The 22,762-nt window shown below is 32.4% G+C and overlaps 2 protein-coding genes across 3 annotated transcripts in view; one reads left to right on the top strand and one right to left on the bottom strand.

The window, feature by feature from the left end:
* The first annotated feature begins 4,344 nt into the window (after positions 1-4,344).
* Positions 4,345-17,329, top strand: LOC114336305 (uncharacterized). Its single transcript, XM_028286648.2, has 3 exons — positions 4,345-4,544; positions 4,666-4,764; positions 16,907-17,329. The coding sequence occupies exons 1-3, from the start codon at positions 4,515-4,517 to the stop codon at positions 17,234-17,236; spliced, it is 459 nt and encodes a 152-aa protein (XP_028142449.1). The 5' UTR covers positions 4,345-4,514; the 3' UTR covers positions 17,237-17,329.
* Positions 17,330-20,511: 3,182 nt separating this feature from the next.
* Positions 20,512-22,762, bottom strand: part of LOC114336306 (xaa-Pro dipeptidase) — a 58,690-nt gene continuing 56,439 nt past the window's right edge. For both annotated transcript variants that reach the window (XM_028286651.2, XM_028286650.2), the window contains one exon: positions 20,512-20,768. In XM_028286651.2, the coding sequence (XP_028142452.1) occupies positions 20,711-20,768 (58 nt within the window). In that variant the 3' untranslated portion in view covers positions 20,512-20,710. The remainder of the gene's footprint in view (positions 20,769-22,762) is intronic.

The following is a 22,762-nucleotide window of genomic DNA, read 5'->3' as shown; positions in this document are numbered from 1 at the left end:
CCTTGGCCTCTCTCTTTCATCTACAAAATCACAACTAATCAAATTCACCAGAAAACACTCTCCACTGCCCCTAAAATCTTAGTGAATAATCATCCTCTCCCAGTTGTCGACCACCGCAAAATTCTAGGACTAATATTCGACTCCCGACTTTCTTGGAAACAGCATATTCAGCAAACTAGAGCTGAGTGTCTAAAACGTTTAAATGTTGTCAAAACACTTTCCCACTACCAATGGGGCGCTAGTGAATGTACCCTATTAAAAGTATATAGGTCTCTAGTTCGCTCTAAACTTGATTATGGTAGCTTTATTTAAATGTCAGCATCCAAATCAACCTTACAAATTCTTAATTCAGTACACAATACTGCTATACGACTCTGTTTAGGTGCTTTCCGTAGCAGTCCAGCTGAGAGCCTCTACCGCGAAGCCAATAAACCCCCTCTTTGGCTCAGGCGCCAATATCTGCTCCTTTCTTATGCTGCCTCTACTTCATCTAACCTTTCTAATCCAGTTCACACACTTTTGACATTACCTGACTTAATAAGTACTCATCCTCCTACCCCACGCATACATACAATCCCCCTCACACTTCCATCCTTAATACCACACATACAATTATCCCAAACTAACCCTCTACCGATCCCACCGAATTCACCTTGGAGCAAAACTCTTCCTAAATTTAACGTTTCCCTCACGAAATTCACCAGCCGTGATTTCCTCAAGAAATCCTTTTTGGAAATTCTTAATTTTAAACAATTCGATCGGGTCCTCTACACTAATGCATCGAAGAGCGGAACGGGGGTTGGTTGTGCCGTTACCACTAAGGAAGCGCTTTATATCATGCCAAATTCCTGCCACTTGCAGTGTTCATACAGGTGAACTGTATGCTATCTACCAGGCCTTTACACTCTGCACAGTACCCCACCAACATATTGCCATTTGTACAGACTCCCTCGCCTCTGTCCAGTCCATCAATAATTTGTTTACTATTCACCCTCTGGTACAAAAAATTCATGACACATACCGTAACCTTATTATCCACGACATACATATCACGATCATATGGATTCCCTCTCACATCGGGATAACTGGTAACGAAATCGCCGATCGCTTTGCCAAAGAAGCTGCTGTGTCCAAATAGCACACCACATAGTATACAAATCGCCAGTGACCTAAAAACAAATATGAAGAAGCTAATACGTTATTACTGGCAGAATCATTGGAACCAATCGACAACATTTTTATCCAAAATAGACCAGACGATTGAACAGTTTGATATCCCTGGTTTACCCAGAAATGAGATGGTCGTTGCTAGACGATTACGTATCGGCCATACCAGACTTACACATGATCACTTAATGGATTTATCACCTCAGCTAACCTGCCACTATTGCCAATCCCCACTAAGTATTCAACACATCCTTGTGGACTGCCATCATTATGATAAACGACGTCAAGACCTCAGAATGAAGAACGACATCAAAGACATTTTATAGAACCAGAGTCAAGTCAACACAGCGATCCAGTTCCTGAAGCTTGAAAATTTATTAAATACAATTTAACTATTGTATACATATTATAATGTAATTATTGTATCTATATAAATGAATTCACTGTGTACTGTACCTCGTGTTAATGGCCAAAGCTGTCACAAGCACGCTAAATTAAATAAAAAGAAAATATTATTTATAATTTAAACATATAAAGTCAGAATTTGATATTAGTTTTTTGAAAGTAAATTAAATGTAAGACCAAATACTTACGATGTCGATGTCGGGATAGTATCACGAGGTTTTTCCTGGTTTTCCCTCGTGATTTACTATGGAATCTCTAACGCGAGAATTTTACTGTCATCGTTGCATTTGGTTGTCTTTTTAAAGACAGATCACATGCTATGATTTTTTTGTGAAGGATATTCTTGAGTTTGGATTGATTTCATGTAATCGAATGAACTATCTTTTAGTAAAGTCGTCCCAGGAACGCAACTCATAAATATTGGCGATATCATTTTAAAGTCTTCTACTTTAAAATATATAATATACGTCTGAATTGCTAATATAAATGAGTCAGATTAAATAAATTATTAGAAGATTTTTTTACTTAGCAACAAAATTTTTGTTTATTTTAGTAGTATTTTGTATTTTGACAACGAAACCCGATTTGGGCTTCGAAAAGATAATAAAATCATTTTTTTGGTATAACTGTGGCTTATTTCCCATTGAAAATAGTTGATTATAAAAATGCCACAAGGAAATAGCTTCAGAACAACATTAAGATTATTTCATGAATAAAACTGTTTTTTAAATCATTTTAACTAATATTGTATTAATATCCTCGCCTCAATATTTCCTAAACCTGTTCCTGGTGTTCTTCTTGACACGTTGTAAAACATTAATTGTCATTAATGTCTCTGAATGTTCATTTTTTCGTAGCAACGAAGGTCTGAACTATGTAGTGGTCTTGACGGGTAAAGTTGAAAACAAAATGTACGCAGGACACACCTCTGGTATGCAAGATACAATCACTAGTGCAATGAAAATCTATAAGAATAATTTTTCGCTGCATCATAAATAATAGAGTTCGCCGATTCCAACTGTATCCTCAATGATTTTCTAACAAATTGCAGTTGCTCGAAAAACTCATTACTTAAATCTGACGGGTACGCACTAACTAATTTACTGACTCCTGCAAAAACTTCTGGATCCGATTTGAAAATAATATCCACTTCTAGGATGTGAGACTTTAAAATCGTTGTTCACTTTGTACATACTTATAAATCCAGTTTGAATTTGTTCAATGACTACATCGAGATTTTCGAAAAACATGCCTAAATCCAAAATCCTTCGTAACTCTATCAAACCTTTTTAAAAGTACAGGAAAAGCCACAATTAGTAGCAAAATCTTTGGATTCTTGTAAAAATGACATATAGTTTTGTCTAAAGATTTGAGAAAAATTCTTTACAATTGTAATGTAAAGTAGCACTTTATTTTGTAAAATAGACGGCAAGACCAAGACAAATTCAAACTGTTCCATAATTATTATTAGTTGTCATTCTCTACTCACGATCTGTGATAGTTAATATTATTTTACACCATGTTTTTAAAATTGTTATGTAGTTCTGCTTTACACCAAGAACAGTTTGTAATCTGGATGACCACCTAGTCACCGATACCGTTACTCTAAATTGGTTGGACGTTTTTCTGCATTGTTTGCTAAATCGAATCGAGGAAATTTTTTGAAGATCTCAAGGCACTGCTGAAAAACGTTGCATATTCATACTTAAAAAATTTATCAATGATATATTTTTAATTATTAGACGACAAGATGGGGCCCCTGATATATTGGGGCCCCCGCAAGCTTCATGCTGCGGGGTCTCTGTAACGCCCCTGTATGTATGCGTCCTGTAACAATTTGTTAATAAATTATTATTTTTTTAAATATTCACAAAGTTGTTCTTTTTTTATTCATTTAACCAATTCTTCCTAAAAGTACTATTTACTCGTGAACTCAAACCTGTCAAATTTCCTCAACAATTTTCAACCTTACCTCATAGATAAAAAAGTTCTTTTTTGATTAAATATTTTTAACAGATTTGTGTAGGCTGTTCTGACACCGTGAATACCTATTGGCTCCCGACATCATTTAATGTTGCACTATTTCACATCATTTAATGTTGCATCTGCATTTTTATTTCCATTTTAAGATTTTAAGCATACCCAATACCCTTTAATAGAGGAGACAAAGAAAGAGAAATACATAGATAGATGGTTATTGAAAGGTAGCAAAGTAGTAGCATCATTAAACGCACTATTGAAGGCAAAAACGTGTCCAGGGCTGCCAAGATTCGAACTTATGAAGCAATAGTGAAGAAAAGAAAATAGTGAAGAAGAAAAAAACCACCGAGTAACGAGTGTTTTTGTACCGACGTCATAATATTCGTGTTCGGCGATTCCAAAAACCCCAAGTAGTAATATTGAACTATTTCTGCAAATTATTTCCGAATTACAAATTTATCATTTTTCATCACTTCAAAACGCTTTTTGAAAAATTCATTTTCCTTGTTCAATAATGCAATTTTCATTTCGTAATCATCAATTTAGTTCACAAAGTTTCCTAAGGCTCTTATGAATCGATTGCAACAAGTGTCATTGAGATAATCCAAAAATTTGGTAGGTTTTGGACTTTATATTGCTTCATTTTCCCGCCTAAATGATCATCTTAACAAATCCACATACATAATATTGCGATTGAATCATCATGTGTTTACGAGTTTGAAACTGATTCTAGTTGTATCAACTATAATTTGTTGTCTCTTTCTGCCTCGCAAGATAAAAAGAAAACGCATTTGCTAAACTCCAATAAAATTTCTGTAGTGCATTTGTCATTTCCTGAATCTTCAACCTTGAATGTTCATATCAATCACCGACTTAAAAGTTCGCGTATAATACTTAAGTAAGAACTACATACTATTCTTTTATAGTTAGCTTAGAAGCATTTGCAAAATAATCAATCCGAGATGGCTAGTAAAAATCAGCCAACAAAAAAGGTAAGTCGAAACTATGTTCTGTATTTATTATGCAATTTTCATAGTTAATTAATTTTTATCACTTAATTACATAGTCATTTCAACATGCAATATGAATTTAATTGTAAATAAATATGTTTAGGCTACACAAGAAGTACAAATAAACATTGCTGTAAAACAACAGAAGGTTACTACAGGACCCGCCAAAACTCAAAATAAAACTCAAGTCAAACTAGATGTGGTAAGTTTTTAATTACTAATTAATTCTATTTTGAATACTGTCAAATGAGTTCCAGTAGATAACAGCGTCCGCCATATTGTATTAATTTTATCGGGACTTTTCTGAAGATAATTATTCTTTGCATTAGTCATTTAAGATTCACACTGGTTTTGTTAGTTTTGTAGTTTTATTTTTCGGTCACGGTACTTCCCCTTTTCTTCTTCTATGCCTTTATGAATTTTTAGGCATATTGGAAAATTCATATCCGGTTTTTGTGTTATTTGTGAATATTTAATTGATTCTGTGACTAATACATAAATATACATATATTTTATCTAATCATAACTTATTAATGACTCCTTTGTTTTTCTGCATTCTTTAAAATAGATCTTAAAAAGATTCAAAATCACCGCTGTCATTCCATTCGGTATATTATCCCAGACGTCTGTTTTTATTTCTTAGGATAACTTACATATCTAACTTCTTCTGGGTCGGTCGTCCTCGTCTTATTTTTCTCCCTGGCTTCCACTTAATAACTTGTTTGTTTTATTCTTCTTCTTTTTCACTTCAAGGATTGGGCTTCTAGCCTGTTCCGTCTTCAGTCTTACCATCTTCTTCCAATGTTCGTATTTTTGACTTGCTTCTTGTATAGGTGTATTAAAGGGTTGTCTACAGCTAGTGTCATTTCGTTTCCGTCAGCCAGGACTTCCCTTTTTCACGACCTTTCCAGTCTTCCTATCCTTTCTTTGACATGACTTCGTCTACTTCATTTTTCCACGATCTTCTCGGTCGTTCTCTCTTTCTTATTCCTCTTGGGATTCATTCTGCAACCTTGTTTATCCATGTATTTTCTGCTCTACGTACGTGGCCGTACCATGTCTTCTTTCATCGATATACTGCAGGCAGGGTCATCTTTTCCACTTTCATTCTTCTCCTCATCTCTTCATTTGATATCCTGTCTCCTCTGGTGACGCCACAGCAGGGCCCCCGTAAGGGTAACTAGCGCCTGTGTGCAAAAAAGGATTTTGGCGCCCCTTAAAGCATTTTGGATCATGTTTTTCTATTTATTTTTTGAAGGTAGGTAGGTAGGTGCTTGAAATAAAGCAAAAAACTGAACTTTAGAAGTCATATTTATAGTCCAGTCACTCACGGTAAAATATTGCAAAACCTCCGAATTTTAAAGAATTGCTTGCATTGACATGGTATTTGGCATACCCATTCCTAACATGTCAAATAAAAAAAGTGATATTGTGCGGATGTGTGCTTTTGCCCTGGATGTGAGTTTCACCCCTTCTCGGGGGTAAAAAAACATAGAAACGTTCAAAAAAGGAATTGGATAAAATGACTAATTTTAAGCAACTTTTGTCCTATAGAGTTTTTTCAGTAAGTTCAGCAAGTATTTTATCGAATAAAATGTTCTTACCAAAAATAAAGCTTATAAAAAGGTGAAAGTGAAACATTATTTTTTTTTTGTTTTTTAAGTTTCTAACTTTAAAAGTAAGTAAGTTACGCTAAAAATAATGATGGTCCCTTTTTTGATAAAAAAAAATCGTGAAAATCACCCCCTAATTAGCGTCCCAAATGAAATTAATCGTTACCGCTTCACTACAAGTTACATATTATGTATTGTTTATATTTTTTGTTTATATTGTTTATATGATCTGAAGTTTCATCAGTTCAAAGAGCTTTTTTTGAAAAGGCTGTTCCAGTTAAAAGGGCTTGAACGAGTCGTTAATCACGGGTGTATGCAAATTTTGAACAGCCACATCTTAACAAATTTTTGTTTTACAGGAAAACAAAAAATTCAATATATTCAGAATAGAAAAACCTACATTTTTTATTGTTTGAGATTTTTGGTATCACTAATAATTTTTAAGCTATTTAAAAAGAGCAATTTTTTTCAAGATAAAAAAAATTTGTCCAAAAGATTTAGTTTTACCAAAAAAAGAGACCAACTTTATTTTGAGCATAACTTACTTACTTTTGATGCTAGAAACTTTTATAAAGAACAAATATAATAAGCTTGTTTTAAACACTCTAAATAAGTTTTAATGAGTTTTCCCCGAAAAGTTCTTCATTTGTTGGTTATTTCACGTTGAAATATTCGATTTGGAATTTGAAGAATAAGAACCAACTTTTCATTAGCTACAACTGTGCTTCTACTGCTATTTTTTTGATAAGAGCATTTTTCGATAAAATACTTACTTTTTGAGTTATTTGGGAAAAACCGTCTAAAAACAGGGTTTTTGTTAAAAAATGAACATATTCACTCGCAAATAACTCGAAAAGTATTAACTTAGTGAAAAAATTCTATAGAAACAAAGTTCCTTAGAATTATTCAGTTTATCCAATTCCAGGCTTATTTTGAACCTATGTTTTTCATTCCCGAGAAGGGGTGGAATCCACCCCAGTGCAAAAGCACACATCGGCACAATATCAATTTTTTTCTGTGACTTGTTAGTGTTGTTAGCTATATGTATTTTATGTATGCCAATGTGTATTTCATGTCAATGCAAGCGGTTCTTTAAAATTCACAGCAAAAACTGTGGGTAAATGGACTATTATTTGTAGACTAAAATATCAAAATGAAAGAAACATAATAAAATCATAACAAAATAAATTAAAATGCCTGACTTCCGACATGGTCTTGCATATAGGAATCTTCAGTAACTGGATGATATACCTACTAAAAAAAATTTGTGTGTATTTATTATACCTTCGTCTTCTTTATCTAATATTTCACAACCATGAAAGTTGATTTCGAAAAATCCATCTCTTTCCCTCCACTTTTTCTTGTATTATAAGGCGAAGTAGATGGAATTTAGGTTCTCTAATTATTATATGGCCGAAGTATTCGGTTTCTCTCATGTTTTCTTCTATTTATACGTAATCTTATTTAACTTCTCAACTTTTGTTTTAAAATTAATTTTTGTTTTTTTTTTCAAATTTTTTGCAATTTTTTACCCTGGGTTTTGGCGCCCCTAAAGGATGGCGCCCGTGTGCATTGCACACTTTGCACATATGGTAGCGGGGGCCCTGCGCCACAGCATCGTCTCCGGTATTCTATTTGGGTCGCCAAAATACTCCTTGGGTATTTTTTGTTTATGATACAAATTACTGCTGCACATATGATCATAATACTTCGTACTATTGTTTGGTATATCTTTTTTTTGTTTTTTCTTTGATGTTTTTATTCCAGATTGCACTAGGAAGTGGTCTTATAGAAGATCTATAGGTATATACTACCGGGTGTCCATTTATATTTTCCCCCATTTTAACTGCCTATAACTTCTAAACGGCTCAAGATAGAAATATGCTGTTTTCGCTGAAATGTTTTATTTTAGTAAAAGTTTTGTCTGAATGGATTAAATTTTTTATATCGCTTTCAAATACGAAAAAAAAATGGCGGATTTTTGAAAAAAACTTTGTTGACTTTTTTTTAATGGAATACCCAGTATATTTTTGTGTAAATTGAAAGAAAGGTCATTCACCTATCCAGCGATATAAAGTTTTTCAAAATCGGTTGTCAAATGACTGAGTAATTAATTTTTAAAATGAGAGGTGCAACTCTCTAACTAAGCAAATTGATATTATGTTATGTGATTTCCACATTGCATCTCTCATTTTAAAAATTAATTGCTCAGTCATTTGACAACCGATTTTGAAAATTTTTATATCGCTAGATAGGTAAATGATCGTTTTTTCAATTTTTTTGGTAAATGGACATTTTTCATATCGCTTTTAAATAAAAAATGGCGGATTTTTGAAAAAAAAACGTTGTTGACCTTTTTTATTAAAACACCCAGTATATTTTTTTGTAACTTGAAAAAATGGTCATTTACCTATCCAGCGATATAATTTTTTTTAAAATCGGTTCTCAAATGACTGAGAAATTAATTTTTAAAATGAGAGATGCAATGTGAAAATCACAACATAATATCATTTTGCTTAGTTACATGTTATTTAGGTACAGTAGGAAAAATGAAAGAATACCCATGAACGAACATATAAAACACGCTGTATTTTCCTGTCACCGTGTCACACAAAAAATTGGCCAGCGCAAGTACATGTAATAATTATTGTTACATGTACTTGTACTGGACAATTTTCTTTGTGACACGGTGACAGGAAAATACAGCGTGTTTTATATGTTCGTTCATGGGTATTCTTTCATTTTTCCGACTGTATGTGATATCCACGCTGCACCTCTCATTTTAAAAATTAATTACTCAGTGATTGGACAACCGATTTTAAAAAACTTTATATCGCTGGATAGGTGAATGATTGTTCTTTCAATTTACAAAAAAGTATACTGGGTGTTCCATTAAAAAAAAGTCAACAAAGTTTTTTTCAAAAATCCGCCATTTTTATTTTCGTAATTGAAAGCGATATAAAAAAACTCAATCGATTCGTACAAAACTTTTAGTAAAATAAAACATTTCAGCGAAAACCGCATGTTTCTATCTTGAGCCGTTTAGAAGTTATAGGTAGTTAAAATGAGGGAAAATATAAATGGACACCCGGTATATATCTACTAGGAAGTATATATCTACTAGGAAGATACTTATCTAGGAATCTAGGAATACCTATACTGGGAAGTATCTACCTACTATAGAAGTATATATCTACTAGGAAGATCTTGTTTGTCCCAATCTATGTTTTATCTCTTCTGTTGTTACATTTTTCGACATTATAAAACTCAAATAATATTGAAGACGAAACAGGCTTTAAAGCCTACATACAAGAAGGAAGAAGAAGAAGATAAAACTCAAATATTATTCGTTCCTTTTATTTCTACGTGTTCTTCTATTTCCAAATATTTGACGTCTTCTTCCCATATTGATAAGTATTCCGTTTTCTTCACATTTAGTTCTATGCGTGCTTCTTGACCCTTGTTCTGTTCATAATTCTGGATAGTGTGTCTTCCAGGTGTCTTCTAATTAGATATGTATTAGGTGTGCAGTGTCTTTTTCTTGTTTGTCAAGTTATCACATTCGTATTATATGCCATAAATTCATAATATATAGGGTGAGGCAGATAAAGGGCCTATTAGAAATATCTCGAGAACTAAGGGCAAGGACACACCAGGCGGCGCACGTCGAATCGACGTCGAGGCAGCGTAAAACATATGGCGCGGTATAACAGCGGCAGCTATGCTACGATTTAAAGTATTTGTATTTCGTTGTTGCCAAATTGAGTCGCGTGTTGGCTGCTGTACGATACGATGTCTGAAAGTTATGACGATTTGTCTTTTGTAATAAATACAAGTTTATTTTATCTTAGATTAAAGAAAAAAAGAAACGCAGATATTGGATACATCCGATAATAAAGGAACGAAATTATAAGGGATTTTTTACACATTATATTAACTAAATTAATATAATAAAGGCCCAGAGATGTTTTTTAATTTTACACGAATATCTAAATAATCTTTTCAGGAGTATTAGTGAGTATTAAAAAGCCGTGTTCAAGAAATAACACCGTTATGAGGGAAAGCATATCACCTAATAAAAACTATTTATAACGCTAAGAGGCATTCCATTATATGGTACGCCACTGAGCAAATACAGGTGTTAAATTGATTAAAAAAATTATTCAAATTAAAGCCAAAGTACGTATCAAGAAAGACGAAAACCAGAATATACAAAACCGTAATAAGAGCAACAGCCACCTACGGATGTGAGACATGGGTGCTAAATAAAACAGAAGAAAAAAAAGATATAGAGTTGAGAATGGAACGTTCTAAGAGCTATTTTCAGGAGAAAGAATACAGATACAGAAGACGGCTGGCATAGAAGCACCAATCAAGAATTAAGGATGCTTTACAAGGAACCAAGTGTAACAAGATACACAAAGTCATAAAGAATCAGCTGGGCAGGTCATGTCGAGGGGATGGATAAAGGAAGAATGCCAAAGATGGTACTGCACAGAAGACCAGTTGGGACTAGGAGACGAGGTAGACCAAGAAAAAGACGGCAAGAAAGTTTCAGGAAGGTGTAGTATCGATGGAAATTACACACTGGAAAGAGGAGGTGAAAAATAGGATATAGTGGAGAACCATAGTTCGGCAATTTTTACATAGACATCAAATAAAATTATATATAAATTATTAGCATAAACTGTATTATCTAAAATTGTAAATACAAGGCCTGTAGAGCATAATAAATAAAATAATAAATAAATAAATAAAATAATACATAAGGTTTTTTTATTATTTTGTTTGAATATTCATCAATGCGCATATCCCAAATAGCTGGTCTCATCTGAATTTCATTAATTAATTTTTCTACTGTGTATTTCCCATCACAAAAACACGATCTGACAACACTCACTACAGAATTCGCTAGAAAACAGCTCAAACGTCTGTGTTGCAGCACGATACACGCATTTATGATATGCCGTCGAAGTCATAAAACCGATTGGCGGTGGATGGGTTCCAGGATATGTCGCCAGAAAGCCGCTGCATCGAAAATTTTAAGAGCGTCTGGTGTGTGTTACTGCATCAAATTATAGTAAGGGATGCGTCGCTATCAACATCTCAGCGGGGGTTCAGTCGACGTACGCCGCCCTGTCTGTGTTACCTCTAAAGGTAAGAGAATAATGAAAATTGGAACACAGTGGTTTTGAGGTATGAATTATTTAATGAAAATATTTTGGGCTCTTTGCTACTTCCGGTTATACCGGAAGCTGATTGTAACTTCGTTTTTTCAAATGGGACACCCTGTATATTTTTACATTTTTGGATTCTGCTCAATGTCTTCTTTCTTAAAATATGAGGTTTTGTAATATTATACAGGGTAGTTTAAAAGATAATTACGGTTTTTTATAAATTTTGTAGCAAACTTCACACCCTGAAGAATTGTACTGATTTAATATCAAAAACTCCATTTATGTTCAAGTGATTTTTTATATAGTCTATTATTATTATTAAAAATTATTATTATAGCGAAATGTTTAATTTTAGTATACAGGGTTGGTCGAAACTCGGAATGAGTATTATCTGAGTTTTCTTAAATGGGACACCCTATATTTTAGTATTGTAATGAAATGATATTTTATAGTAATTTTTTATTTCTTAAGCATTCCCTATACCTAATTGCTTTAATTTGTAAGGTATTCGTAGTTCTTTAAGCGAAACATTAATTTCAACAAAAATTACGTGAAATTTTCTTAGGTTTGCCGTGAAAATATTCAATCATAAATAATTTTTTGAAAATAAGTACATGTTAATCTAGAGTGATCCTTAATTTATGAATATTGGATGAGATACCATACCAAAATGCCTACGTTGTAAAGATTGTTGGTGCATAAAATATTAATAAAAACAAACCATATTTTACCCAGTTGGCTATGGCTTTGACACTAAACTTGATTAAACATTAGACATTATATTATTGTTATAGTTCCAGTTGCTTTGTTACCATTACTAATATAAATTTTTGTAATGGGGAACTGATTAGTAAAGTTTTTGTTCTAGGAGAGTAAGTATAACAAAAATGTACTACTAGCAATAAGAATTTATCATCTGCAACTCCCTGATAGACGACAGCCAAGAAGAAAAACTTTTCAAAGTGTAGAAGAGGTTTTTTTCAAAGTTTACTAGAATAGTTTCGACGTACTAGACACTTAGATTACGAGAACGTTCATACTAATATGCAGATTCTCAGTGACACTAACATTTAATTCATTTTAATCATTTAAAATAATTTTTCTTCGATCAGATTTCTCGTAATCTAAATTTCCAGTTCGTTGAAACCGCTCTAGTAAATTTTGAAAAGTTTCTCTTTTTTTGGTTGTCATCTATCGTGGAATTGCTGATGATAAACTCTTATTGCTAGTAGCACATTTTTATTTGTTATACTCTCCTAGAACAAAAAAACATCTGAATCAGTTCCTCATTAGAAAAATTCATATTAGCAATGGTAGCAAAGCAACTGGAACTTTAAAAATGGTAGAATGTTTAAGCAAAGCAAATGTTTAAGCATATTTTAGTGTCAGTCATAGCCAACTAGATAGAATATTGTATGTTTTTATTTTTTATTAATATTAAACAGACTAACAATCTTAACTACGTAGGTATTTTGATATATCAACCAATATTAATAAATTAAGGTCAGGCTAGATTATGATTAATTTTTTTTTTCGAAAAATTATTTTTGATTGAATATTTTCACGGCAAATCTAATAAAATTTCACGTAATTTTTGTTGCAATTCATGTTAGGCTTAAATAACTACAAATAACTTACAAATTTAAGCAGTTAGGTATAGGGAACGCTTAAGAAATAAAAAACTACTATAAAATATCATTTCATTACAATACCAAAATATAGGGTGTTCCATTTAAGAAAACTCAGATAATACTCATTCCGAGTTTCGACCAACCCTGTATACTAAAACGAAACATTTCGCCATATTAATAATTTTTAATAATAATACACTATATTAAAAATCACTTGAACATAAATGGAGATTTTGATATCAAATCAGTACAATTCTACAGGGTGTGAAGTTTGCTACAAAATTTATAAAAAACCGTAATAATTATCTTTTAAACTACCCTGTATAATATTACAAAACCTCATATTTTAAGAAAGAAGACATTGAGTAGAATCCAAAAATGTAAAAATATACAGGGTGTCCCATTTGAAAAAACGAAGTTACAATTAACTTCCGGTATAACCGGAAGTAGCAGAGACTAAAATATTTTCATTAAATAGTTCATACCTCAAAACCCCTGTATTCCAATTTTCATGATTCTCTTACCTTTAGTTCTCGAGATATTTCTAATAGGCCCTTTATCTGCCTCACCCTGTATAGGGTGAAACTTACTTAAGAAAAAAAATTAAATCTGTCCTTGTTTTAAAAAATTATAACAACGCCGAAACCCGTAGATTTTTATATATAAATATGCGCTTTTAAACAGAAATTTAAATGTACAGAGTGATTCAGGTAAGCCTAGTATAGTCTACAAGCTTTATTTTTATTGGAACACCCTGTATATTTTTATATTTTTAAAAGCTACGTAACAACCGAATCTTAACAAACTATATCATAAAGGGTCTATTAAAAATAATACAGGGTGAAATTTAGTAATTATAAAACGTGGAAACCACTAATGGAATAAAATTGTTTTTATTCTTATTTTAATAAATTATAAAAAACAAAATAAACTAAACTCATGCAAATCTAGCAAAGTCCGTCATCTTTATTTTTAATAGAACACCCTGTATATTTTTATGTTTTAGAAGCTACTTAACAACCTTATCTCAAAAAAGTATTATTATGTAAAGCATGTGATGAATAATACAACGAGAAATTTTGAAAAATTTTCGTAAAGAAATTAAATACATAGAATTTTGAAATTAATTTATAAGTATCACATTTTAAATAATGGTATTTTTTAAAAATACATAGCTAACTACAGACAGCAGTTTTCTAAACTAAGCATCATGTATATTGAGTTTTGTATTTAATTTGTTGACCAAAATTATACATAAGTTTCACCCTGTAGGTATTATTCATAACCATAATAGACCTTACATAATATAGTTTGTTAAGATTAGGTTGTTACGGAGCTTTTAAAAGTATAAAATATACAGGGTGTTCTGATGTTCTATTTAAAATAAAGAAGATGGACTATGCAAAACTCGCGTAAATCACTCTGTACATTCATATTTATGTTTAAAAAATGCAGATTTGAATTTATAAGTCGACATGTCCCAGCATTTTCTGTAATTTTCCAAAATAAGGACGCAAACAATTTTATTCCAGAAGTGGTTTCACACTGTATAATTTCAAAATTTCACCCTGTAATTTTTAAACATATCCTAGACGATATAGTTCGTTGTGATCAGGTTGTTAAGGAGCTTTTAAAAATATAAAAATATATAGGGTGAGGCAGATAACTGGCCTATTAGAAATATCTCGAGAACTAAAAGCAACAGAATCATGAAAATTGGAATAAAGGGGTTTTGAAGGATGATCTGTTAAATGAAAATATTTTCATCTCTTTGCAACTTCCGGTTATACCGGAAGTTGCTTATAATTTGGTTTTTTTAAATGGGACACCCTGTACATTTTTACATTTTTGGATTGTCCTCAATATCTTCTTTCTTAAAATATGAGATTTTGTAATATTATACAGGGTATTTTAAAAGATATTTACGTTTTTTTATTAATTTCGTAGCAACATTCACACCCTGTAGAATTGTAATAGTTTGACATTAAAAACTCTGCTTACGTTCAAGTGATTTTTAATATAGTCTATTATCGTTAAGAATCATTAGTATAGCTAATTTTGAAATATTAGTATACAGGGTTGGTCGAAACTCGGAATGAATATTTTCTGAGTTTTCTTAAATAGAACACCCTGTATTTTAGTACTGTAATGAAATGATATTTCATAGTACTTTTTTATTTTATAAGTATTCCCTATACCTAACTGCTTTCATTTGTGAGTTATTGGTGATTCAAGCTAAACATTAATTGCAACAAAAAATACGTAAAATTTTATTAGGTTGGCCATGAAAATATTCAATCACAAACAATTTTTCAGAAATAAATACATAATAATCCAGACCGATCCTTAAAATTACCAATAATGGTTTAGCTATCAAAATAGCTACGTAGTTAAGATTGTTGGTGCGACTAACAATTAAGCACAAATTAAAGCAGTTAGGTATAGGGAATGCTTAAGAAATAAAAAAGTACCATAAAATATCATTTCATTACAATACTAAAATACAGGGTGTTCCATTTAAGAAAACTCAGAAAATACTCATTCCGAGTTTCGACCAACCCTGTATACTAAAATTAAAAATTTAGCTATACTAATGATTCTTAACAATAGTAGACTATATTAAAAATCATTTGAACGTAATTAGAGTTTTAGTTGTCAATTCGTCTTACCTTCATTAATCTTCAGCCCTACTTCACTTGTTGCTCCTTCCACCTGGTTGAAAATGTCTTTTATGGATAGGATGGAGTCTCCAAGGAGATCAATGCCATCTGCATATGCTAATAATAGCTTGGGACCTTGAACCGATAGCAATTCTGTGTTTATTTCGGCCGACCTCATGGCTTTCTCTAATACAAGGTTAAAAAGTAGTGGGGATAACGCATCACCCTGTTTGAGTCCACTGTTGATTTCAAAGCTGCCAGACAGTTCTAATTTCACACGTACTTTAGATATTCAACCCTCCATACAGACTTTGGTGATCCGAATGAGTTTCTTTAGTATTGAGAACTCAGCCATGGCATTACATACTTGGCTTCTTTCTACGCTATCATATGCCTATCGAAAGTCGATAAAGAGATTATGTATGGGTTTATTATACCCCCATCCCTTTTCTCAGCTTGAATAGTTGATCTGTTTGCCCTAAAACCGGATTGATACTCTCCTAGGACATTTTCAGCATAACAGGTTAGTCTACTAAGAATGTTGTTTGAGAGGATTTTATATGCCGTATTTAGGAGTGAAATTCCTCTATAATTTGCGCATTTTATTCTGTTGCTTTTTTGTGGATCGGCACTATTTTGTTTTCCTTCCATCTTGCTGGTATGCTTTCTTCTAACCATATATGCGTTATTAACTCGTGGATTTGGCCATGTACTGCGTCTCCCCCATATTTCAGAAATTCTGCTGGTATCTCGTCCGTACCCGGCGCTTTCTGATTTTTCAGCTATTTTAGGCCTTTTGGGTTTCTTCAAAAGAGGGATTTTTGACTGTGATATAGATCTCTTCTTTGTGTTGTTCTTCCTGCATGATGTTTAGAAGGCCCCTGAAATACTCTAAGTGGTAAACTACAAAAGTGCCATCTACTGTGGTGGTCATAAACGAGAACGATTTGCTAATATCGTTTTCTGTCTTTGAAACTTTACGAAATTTGCAAAAGTTTCCAGATTTCAGCAAATGCTTTAGATTTATTACCGCTTTGATCAATTGAAAGCCAAATAGCGAATCTCTCCTGCTATTTCCCTCTGTGATTTTTATGAAAGTAACTTGAACTTATTCTATGGTACCTACCTACACACATTCCGTGTTTCTATAATAACGATTTCACATTTTTTTGTTGTTACTGAACTTCTGTTATATCAACTTCTTGTTTCGAAAAAACTTTTTCGATAACACATTAATATGTTCTTCTTCTGTTGCCTGTTTAGGGAAATGCAGCACCTAAACCAAGAAGAGCTCCCCAGCCTAGAGCTCAGCCTGGGCTCCCACCAATCTTTAAACAAGACCAAGCGGTATTGTTACAGCAACAACAAATGATAATCCAGCAGCAGACTTTGATGCTACAGCAACAAAACATAATAGCAGCCCAGCAAATGTTGGCAAACACTTCGGTTGCTCAAGTTCCGAAGAAACAACCAGGTAGACCAAGAGTTAACAATAATGCATCTGGAGATAAACCAAAAGCAGCTCCAAAAGCGGCTAATCCTAGAACTAAACAACAAGTAAAGGTTAATGTTAAGATAAACAACAATCAATAAAATATGTATGAGTTGTTTTATATTTAATAATATGTAATAATACGTTAAGAAGTTTTCAATTTTTAAAATATATTATTCTTTTAATTTATTAAATATTTTTGTTACACACCTATTTACAGATACCTATACTAAGTTTACAATCAAGATGCAGTAGAAATAAACAAACCAAGGCACGTTAAATGCTACTAGGAGCACTCCGGAATCATAATTTACAATGTATATACATTGTAAATCACAAATAATGATTTCCAATTTATTACATTGTAAATTATGATTCGGGAGTGCTCCTATAGTAGCATTTAAAGTGTTTTGGTTTGTTTATTTCTACTGCATCTTGATTATAAATTTAGTATATACTCGTTTAAAGTATAAAATTATCAATACCTTTTGTATGCCATCCCATACACAATACCTGCTGTACTTCTTTAGGTGTCGTCCTAGTATTCAGACGTTGGTCGTCATCATGTTAACAATTTCCTGAAACCTTTTTTTATCGGTTGCTGCGCGAAATAATAGGGAGTTTTTGTGCACACAAATACGTAAACGTAACGCATCTTTTTGACATGTACGCTTGCGCATTAATGGTTGAACTCCCGTATCTCAATACGTATTACCTAAAGTAACGCTCCGATACGTACGTGAGAACGCATCCCTATCGAGACGAAAGTCACCGAATGCACACGAGGATCTTGCCCGATTACCTACCAAATGAACATTTCATCAGCGTACGACCCGTTTATAAACATTTTAAGGTTATATTGGTTATTGGTTTATAGTCTATATTAGTCTATTTCAGTAAAATTATTCTGTGTTTGTAATTGGAAATTGGAACTTCATAATAGATTTAAAATTTTATTGTTTTTAAGTTGTCTATTAATAAAGCAAAACAAACAAATCTTGTAGGTATTAATTTAAGAAATACAGTGATCACCACAATTAATAACTAGATAAACAAATGACCTAGTTTCAGTAAAATGTTCAAATAAATATTACCAAACTATTTACATTATACTGGAATTCTGATGTAGGTACAATAATTTACTGTTCTATTTGACTGTAAGTCACTGGTATATCTCTCATTCTTTGGCACTGTTGTTCATGATAACAAATTTTTCCGTCTGCGTTTTTAAGTACGTGAGCATTTTTCAGTTTTCTAATTTTGGAGGTGTATTTAATTGTGGAGGTTGAAACTGTCATGTTTTTTTAAGCACTTCTATTATCTCTTTACATGAATTCTCGAAGCAAGATTCTTTGGCTGTCTTAATTTCTCGAATTTGATTTGAATTTTGGACCATTGTAAATTATGATTTGAGCTTATATCAGCGCCGGGGTAAGTTTTTATATCTATAATATTGTTTATACAGGGTGTTTGGTAAAGAATGGACCATAGCTTAACCTCAGGTTCCTGAGGTTAAAATAGGCCGATTTAAGCTAACTTACCTTAGTACAAAGTTTATAATAAACGAGATACAGGGTGTCAAAGTTAAACTTTTTTTTATTATTGAATATTTCCTGACAGGTATGAGATAACAACATGAAATTTGGTATGTGGGGGTTTTTTGGGTCGAGAAAACTAAATTTCCTACCAAAAATGATGTATTGCCCAGAGGGCGCCACATAAGACTTTCAGCACTCATTTATTACGTGCAATTTTTTTTATCCCTCACTCTGTATAATTTTGACATTAAAATTTTTATTCTCCTATGAGTTTTACTTAAAAAAGGTATACTTCTTTCATCTCCCTAAACTCAAACGTTTTCGAGATAAACGCATTTTAAATCTGCGATACACCATCATTTTTAGCATAATATCATTGTAGTTACACCCGAAAAATAAATTAAAACCATAAAATTATCCAAAAATGTATCGCAAATTTCTTCAAATTTGGGATGCAATGACATAAATTTGAGAACTGGCACAATTATTATGGTTTTAAGTTATTTTTCGGGTGGAACTACATACAATGATATTATGCTAAAAATGATGGTGTATCGCAGATTTAAAATGTGTTTATCTCGAAAACGGTTGAGTTTAGTGAGATGAAAAAAGTATACCTTTTTTAAGTAAAACTAATAGGAGAATAAAAATTTTAATGTCAAAATTATACAGAGTGAGGGATAAAAAAATTGAACGTAATAAATGAGTGCTGAAAGGCGTATGTGGCGCCCTCTGGGCAATACATAATTTTTGGTAGGGAATTTAGTTTTCTCGGCCCAAAAAACCTCCACATACCAAATTTCATGTTGTTATCTCATACCTGTCAAGAAATATTCAATAATAAAAAAAAAAAAAGTTTAACTTTGACACCCTTTATCTCGGTTATTATAAACTTTGTACTAAGGTAAGTTAGCTTAAATCGGCCTATTTTAACCTCAAGAACCTGAGGTTAAGCTATGGCCCATTCTTTACCAAACACTCTGTATATCGGTGGTTTATTAAGATCTAATCTATTTGATTCCGTACTATTCTATCTTGTCTATCTTGAGAGGATTTCCAGGTGTACAGAAGCCTTTCTGGAAGTTTACACCAGGTACTTGTAATGACGAAGTCATTTTCTTGATAACCTTCGATTATAAGCTCACCTCATTGATATCTCTCTCAAGCCACAGTTTCCACTGACGTTTTGCGTTATCTTCCCTCAAAACTTAGCGTTAAAGTTTCCCATAATTAGTATTGCTTTATGTTTGTTTGTTATTTTTAGCACTTCTTCTATTTGATGGTAAAATTCTTCAATTTTCTGCTTATCAGCGTCAGCAGTGGGAGCATAAACATAAAATCGGGATCTGTTACAGGCTGATCATCAAAAAGACATTATATGATTTGAGGAAATTTCTTTAGCGATTGCGCATGCTTTCGAAGAATCCAAATCTAGCCACAATAAAGCAAAAGAACTTAACACACTTAACGTCTAAATGCTTAACATACTTTGATCTTCAAATTTTGTATGTGCCTAGTGATTCTTCAAAAAGTCATGAGCTATATATACATTATCTCTACCATTATCATTATTATTTGGTCATTCCACTCATCCATCGACGTATTCTCGTTTGAACCAAATGCATTCGTTGTTCTATTTTTCGTTTTATTTCCCAAAATGTAGTTCCATACATCATAGCTGGACGTATGAGTTTTATAGAATTTTCCCTTCAGTTTCATTGTAAGCTTTCTCTCATACAACACATCATTCGCCTCCTTGCATTTCATCCATCTCACTTTAAGTCACTTTCTCCCCATGTATTTCCATATCTGGATGGATGAAGACATTAAAAAAGATCTGCATAAATATACTTTAATAACTCTTAACAATATTTCAAAGTTGACACTTTAATACGAATATTGTAAAACACTGTATCACATAGTTATAGTAATACTAGAATAATCTTGGTAAAATAATAACAAAAATAATATGAAGACGAAGGATTATCCAAATATAAAGTTCCTGGCATATTTTATTACTAGGCGTTATTTTCAATATTAGGAGTACTTTTTGTCGTCATCTGTTCCCGCTATCCAGTCTTCAATCTCCTGGACACTGTAACACAACAAGGTACGATCTAAATGATTAAACATTTCACATAAATACAAAGTTGTCAATTTTTTAATAATAGTTAAAAAATCTTGGACGTTTTGGTCAAATTGATCCATAACATAGGCAACCATGTCATGATATATGTATACGTGGTTGCATATATTCATGCAATATACATTATTTGTATGTATGGAAGTATTTTTTATTTTACCTGCAAAGGGATGTATAATATATGTATGTATGATATAATGATAAGTTTAGATTAACAGATCCACAATATATAAAAAATGGCTTATTATCTGTATACAGGTTGATTGATTGGTGGGGTAAAGCTCCGTAGATCCGTTATAGTAATAGATAGCGATAAAAGTTAATAACAAAAATTGTATTCAACTTTGAGCTTCACATTACAAAATTAGTTAGAATGTTACAGGGTGTTCGATAACATACCAAACTTATGTTTTTTAAATGGAACAACCTCTATTTTATTTTATATTCGAGATCCTGTTAACTTCTTCATCACAAAAATATAAAGGTTGTGTATGTTATACAGTTTAAATAACAGTTTATTGATGCCATATTTTTTTATTTATTGTCAAAATTTTTAAAAATGATTAATATTGCTAATTTTCTTTCTTTAACTCACAGGGTGAGTTAAAACGCAAGTACATTATTTTCTCAGTAATTTTAAATGGAACACCCTGTACTTTATATCACTATTGCAAAGTACCATTACCGTACTGTATTAGTATTCGAGATATTTTCATTTTTCCATGGACCAATAGCGTGGCCACCCAGATTACCAGAATTTAATAAACTGGACTAATTTTTTTTGGGGTTACTTTAAGAATAAAGGTTATAAAATGCCTCCAACAATAAGAGATGAGATGAAAAATAGAATACAAAGTGTATTTCGAAGTGTTAATTTACAAATGCTTCGTAGTGTAAGTAACTCATTCCATGACCGTTTTTACCCATATAGCACACAACGTCCGATGTACGTCCATATAACGCACATTTAAAGTCCAAACGTCCATGGACCAAAACTGGACGTACTATGTACGTACATTACGGGACGTCCATTGGACGTTTGATTTCAACGTACATTGGACATCCATTTGTGGTCCATGGATATTTTACACAAAACGCGACTATTATATTAAGTCCCAATACAAACTAAATGAGAATCTTCTTGACAACGTTGTCGCTCTTCGCGCTATCAGTCGTGAAAGTATTAGGCAGGTACTTTTAGGGGATTATCGCTGTTAATTGTTGTGGAATACTGAAGGATGGTTTATTTATGATAATTCACAGAATGGCAAACGCGCTTGTAATATACAACAACGGTACTGACTCTAAAAATAGTTTGGAACAGAAACAGAACAGAGATTAAACCTCTTTTAATGTGCATGCTTCCTAGGGCGTCATTATCTGAATCTCGTCTTTATGAAAATACATCCTGTGATATATTTGTGTTTTCTGTTTATCGTGCAAGTGCAGTCGTGCATTAATGAAGTTCCTAGTTCCTACAATAAAGTATATATTATAATGAAGTTATAGTAAAGAGAAATAAACAGGTCTTTTGTGTAATATTTTTAAGTATAAGTTTAGTATTATAAGGAACTATTTCCTATAAAGGCTTTTTGCTATGTATTCACAAAATTATGGATACTAGATTTCTTTCTGAAAAGTGCCCTACAAATGTCCATAAGACGTACATTGAATGTACATAAGGTGTACACTGAAAGCTTCAATACAACGTACAATGTACGTTTGTAGCGGACGTTCTATGGACGTCCAATTTTGTGAACTCTGGACATTCGTTGGACGTCCATCGGATGTCCATTGTACCTTAGCGGGACGTCCATTGGACGTTCCAATGTACACAGATGTACGTCCATTGGATGTCCATAAAACGTACTTGTGCTATCTGGGTAGGCATGCTTAAAAATGTGTTAGGAGGTCATTTTGAACAACTTATGTAATTAAATATTTAA

The sequence above is a fragment of the Diabrotica virgifera genome, chromosome 10 (assembly GCF_917563875.1).
Source record: "Diabrotica virgifera virgifera chromosome 10, PGI_DIABVI_V3a".
Lineage (NCBI taxonomy): Eukaryota > Metazoa > Arthropoda > Insecta > Coleoptera > Chrysomelidae > Diabrotica > Diabrotica virgifera.
This window is presented reverse-complemented; position numbering and strand designations above follow the sequence as displayed.

What these genes read in the sequence shown, in the direction of transcription:
- LOC114336305 (XM_028286648.2), top strand. Translation starts at nt 4,515, where the DNA reads ATGGCTAGTAAAAATCAGCCAACAAAAAAG. An exon ending in AAAATCAGCCAACAAAAAAG is followed by an intron (nt 4,545 to 4,665) that starts GTAAGTCGAAAC and finishes AAATATGTTTAG; the next exon opens with GCTACACAAGAAGTACAAAT. An exon ending in CTCAAGTCAAACTAGATGTG is followed by an intron (nt 4,765 to 16,906) that starts GTAAGTTTTTAA and finishes TTGCCTGTTTAG; the next exon opens with GGAAATGCAGCACCTAAACC.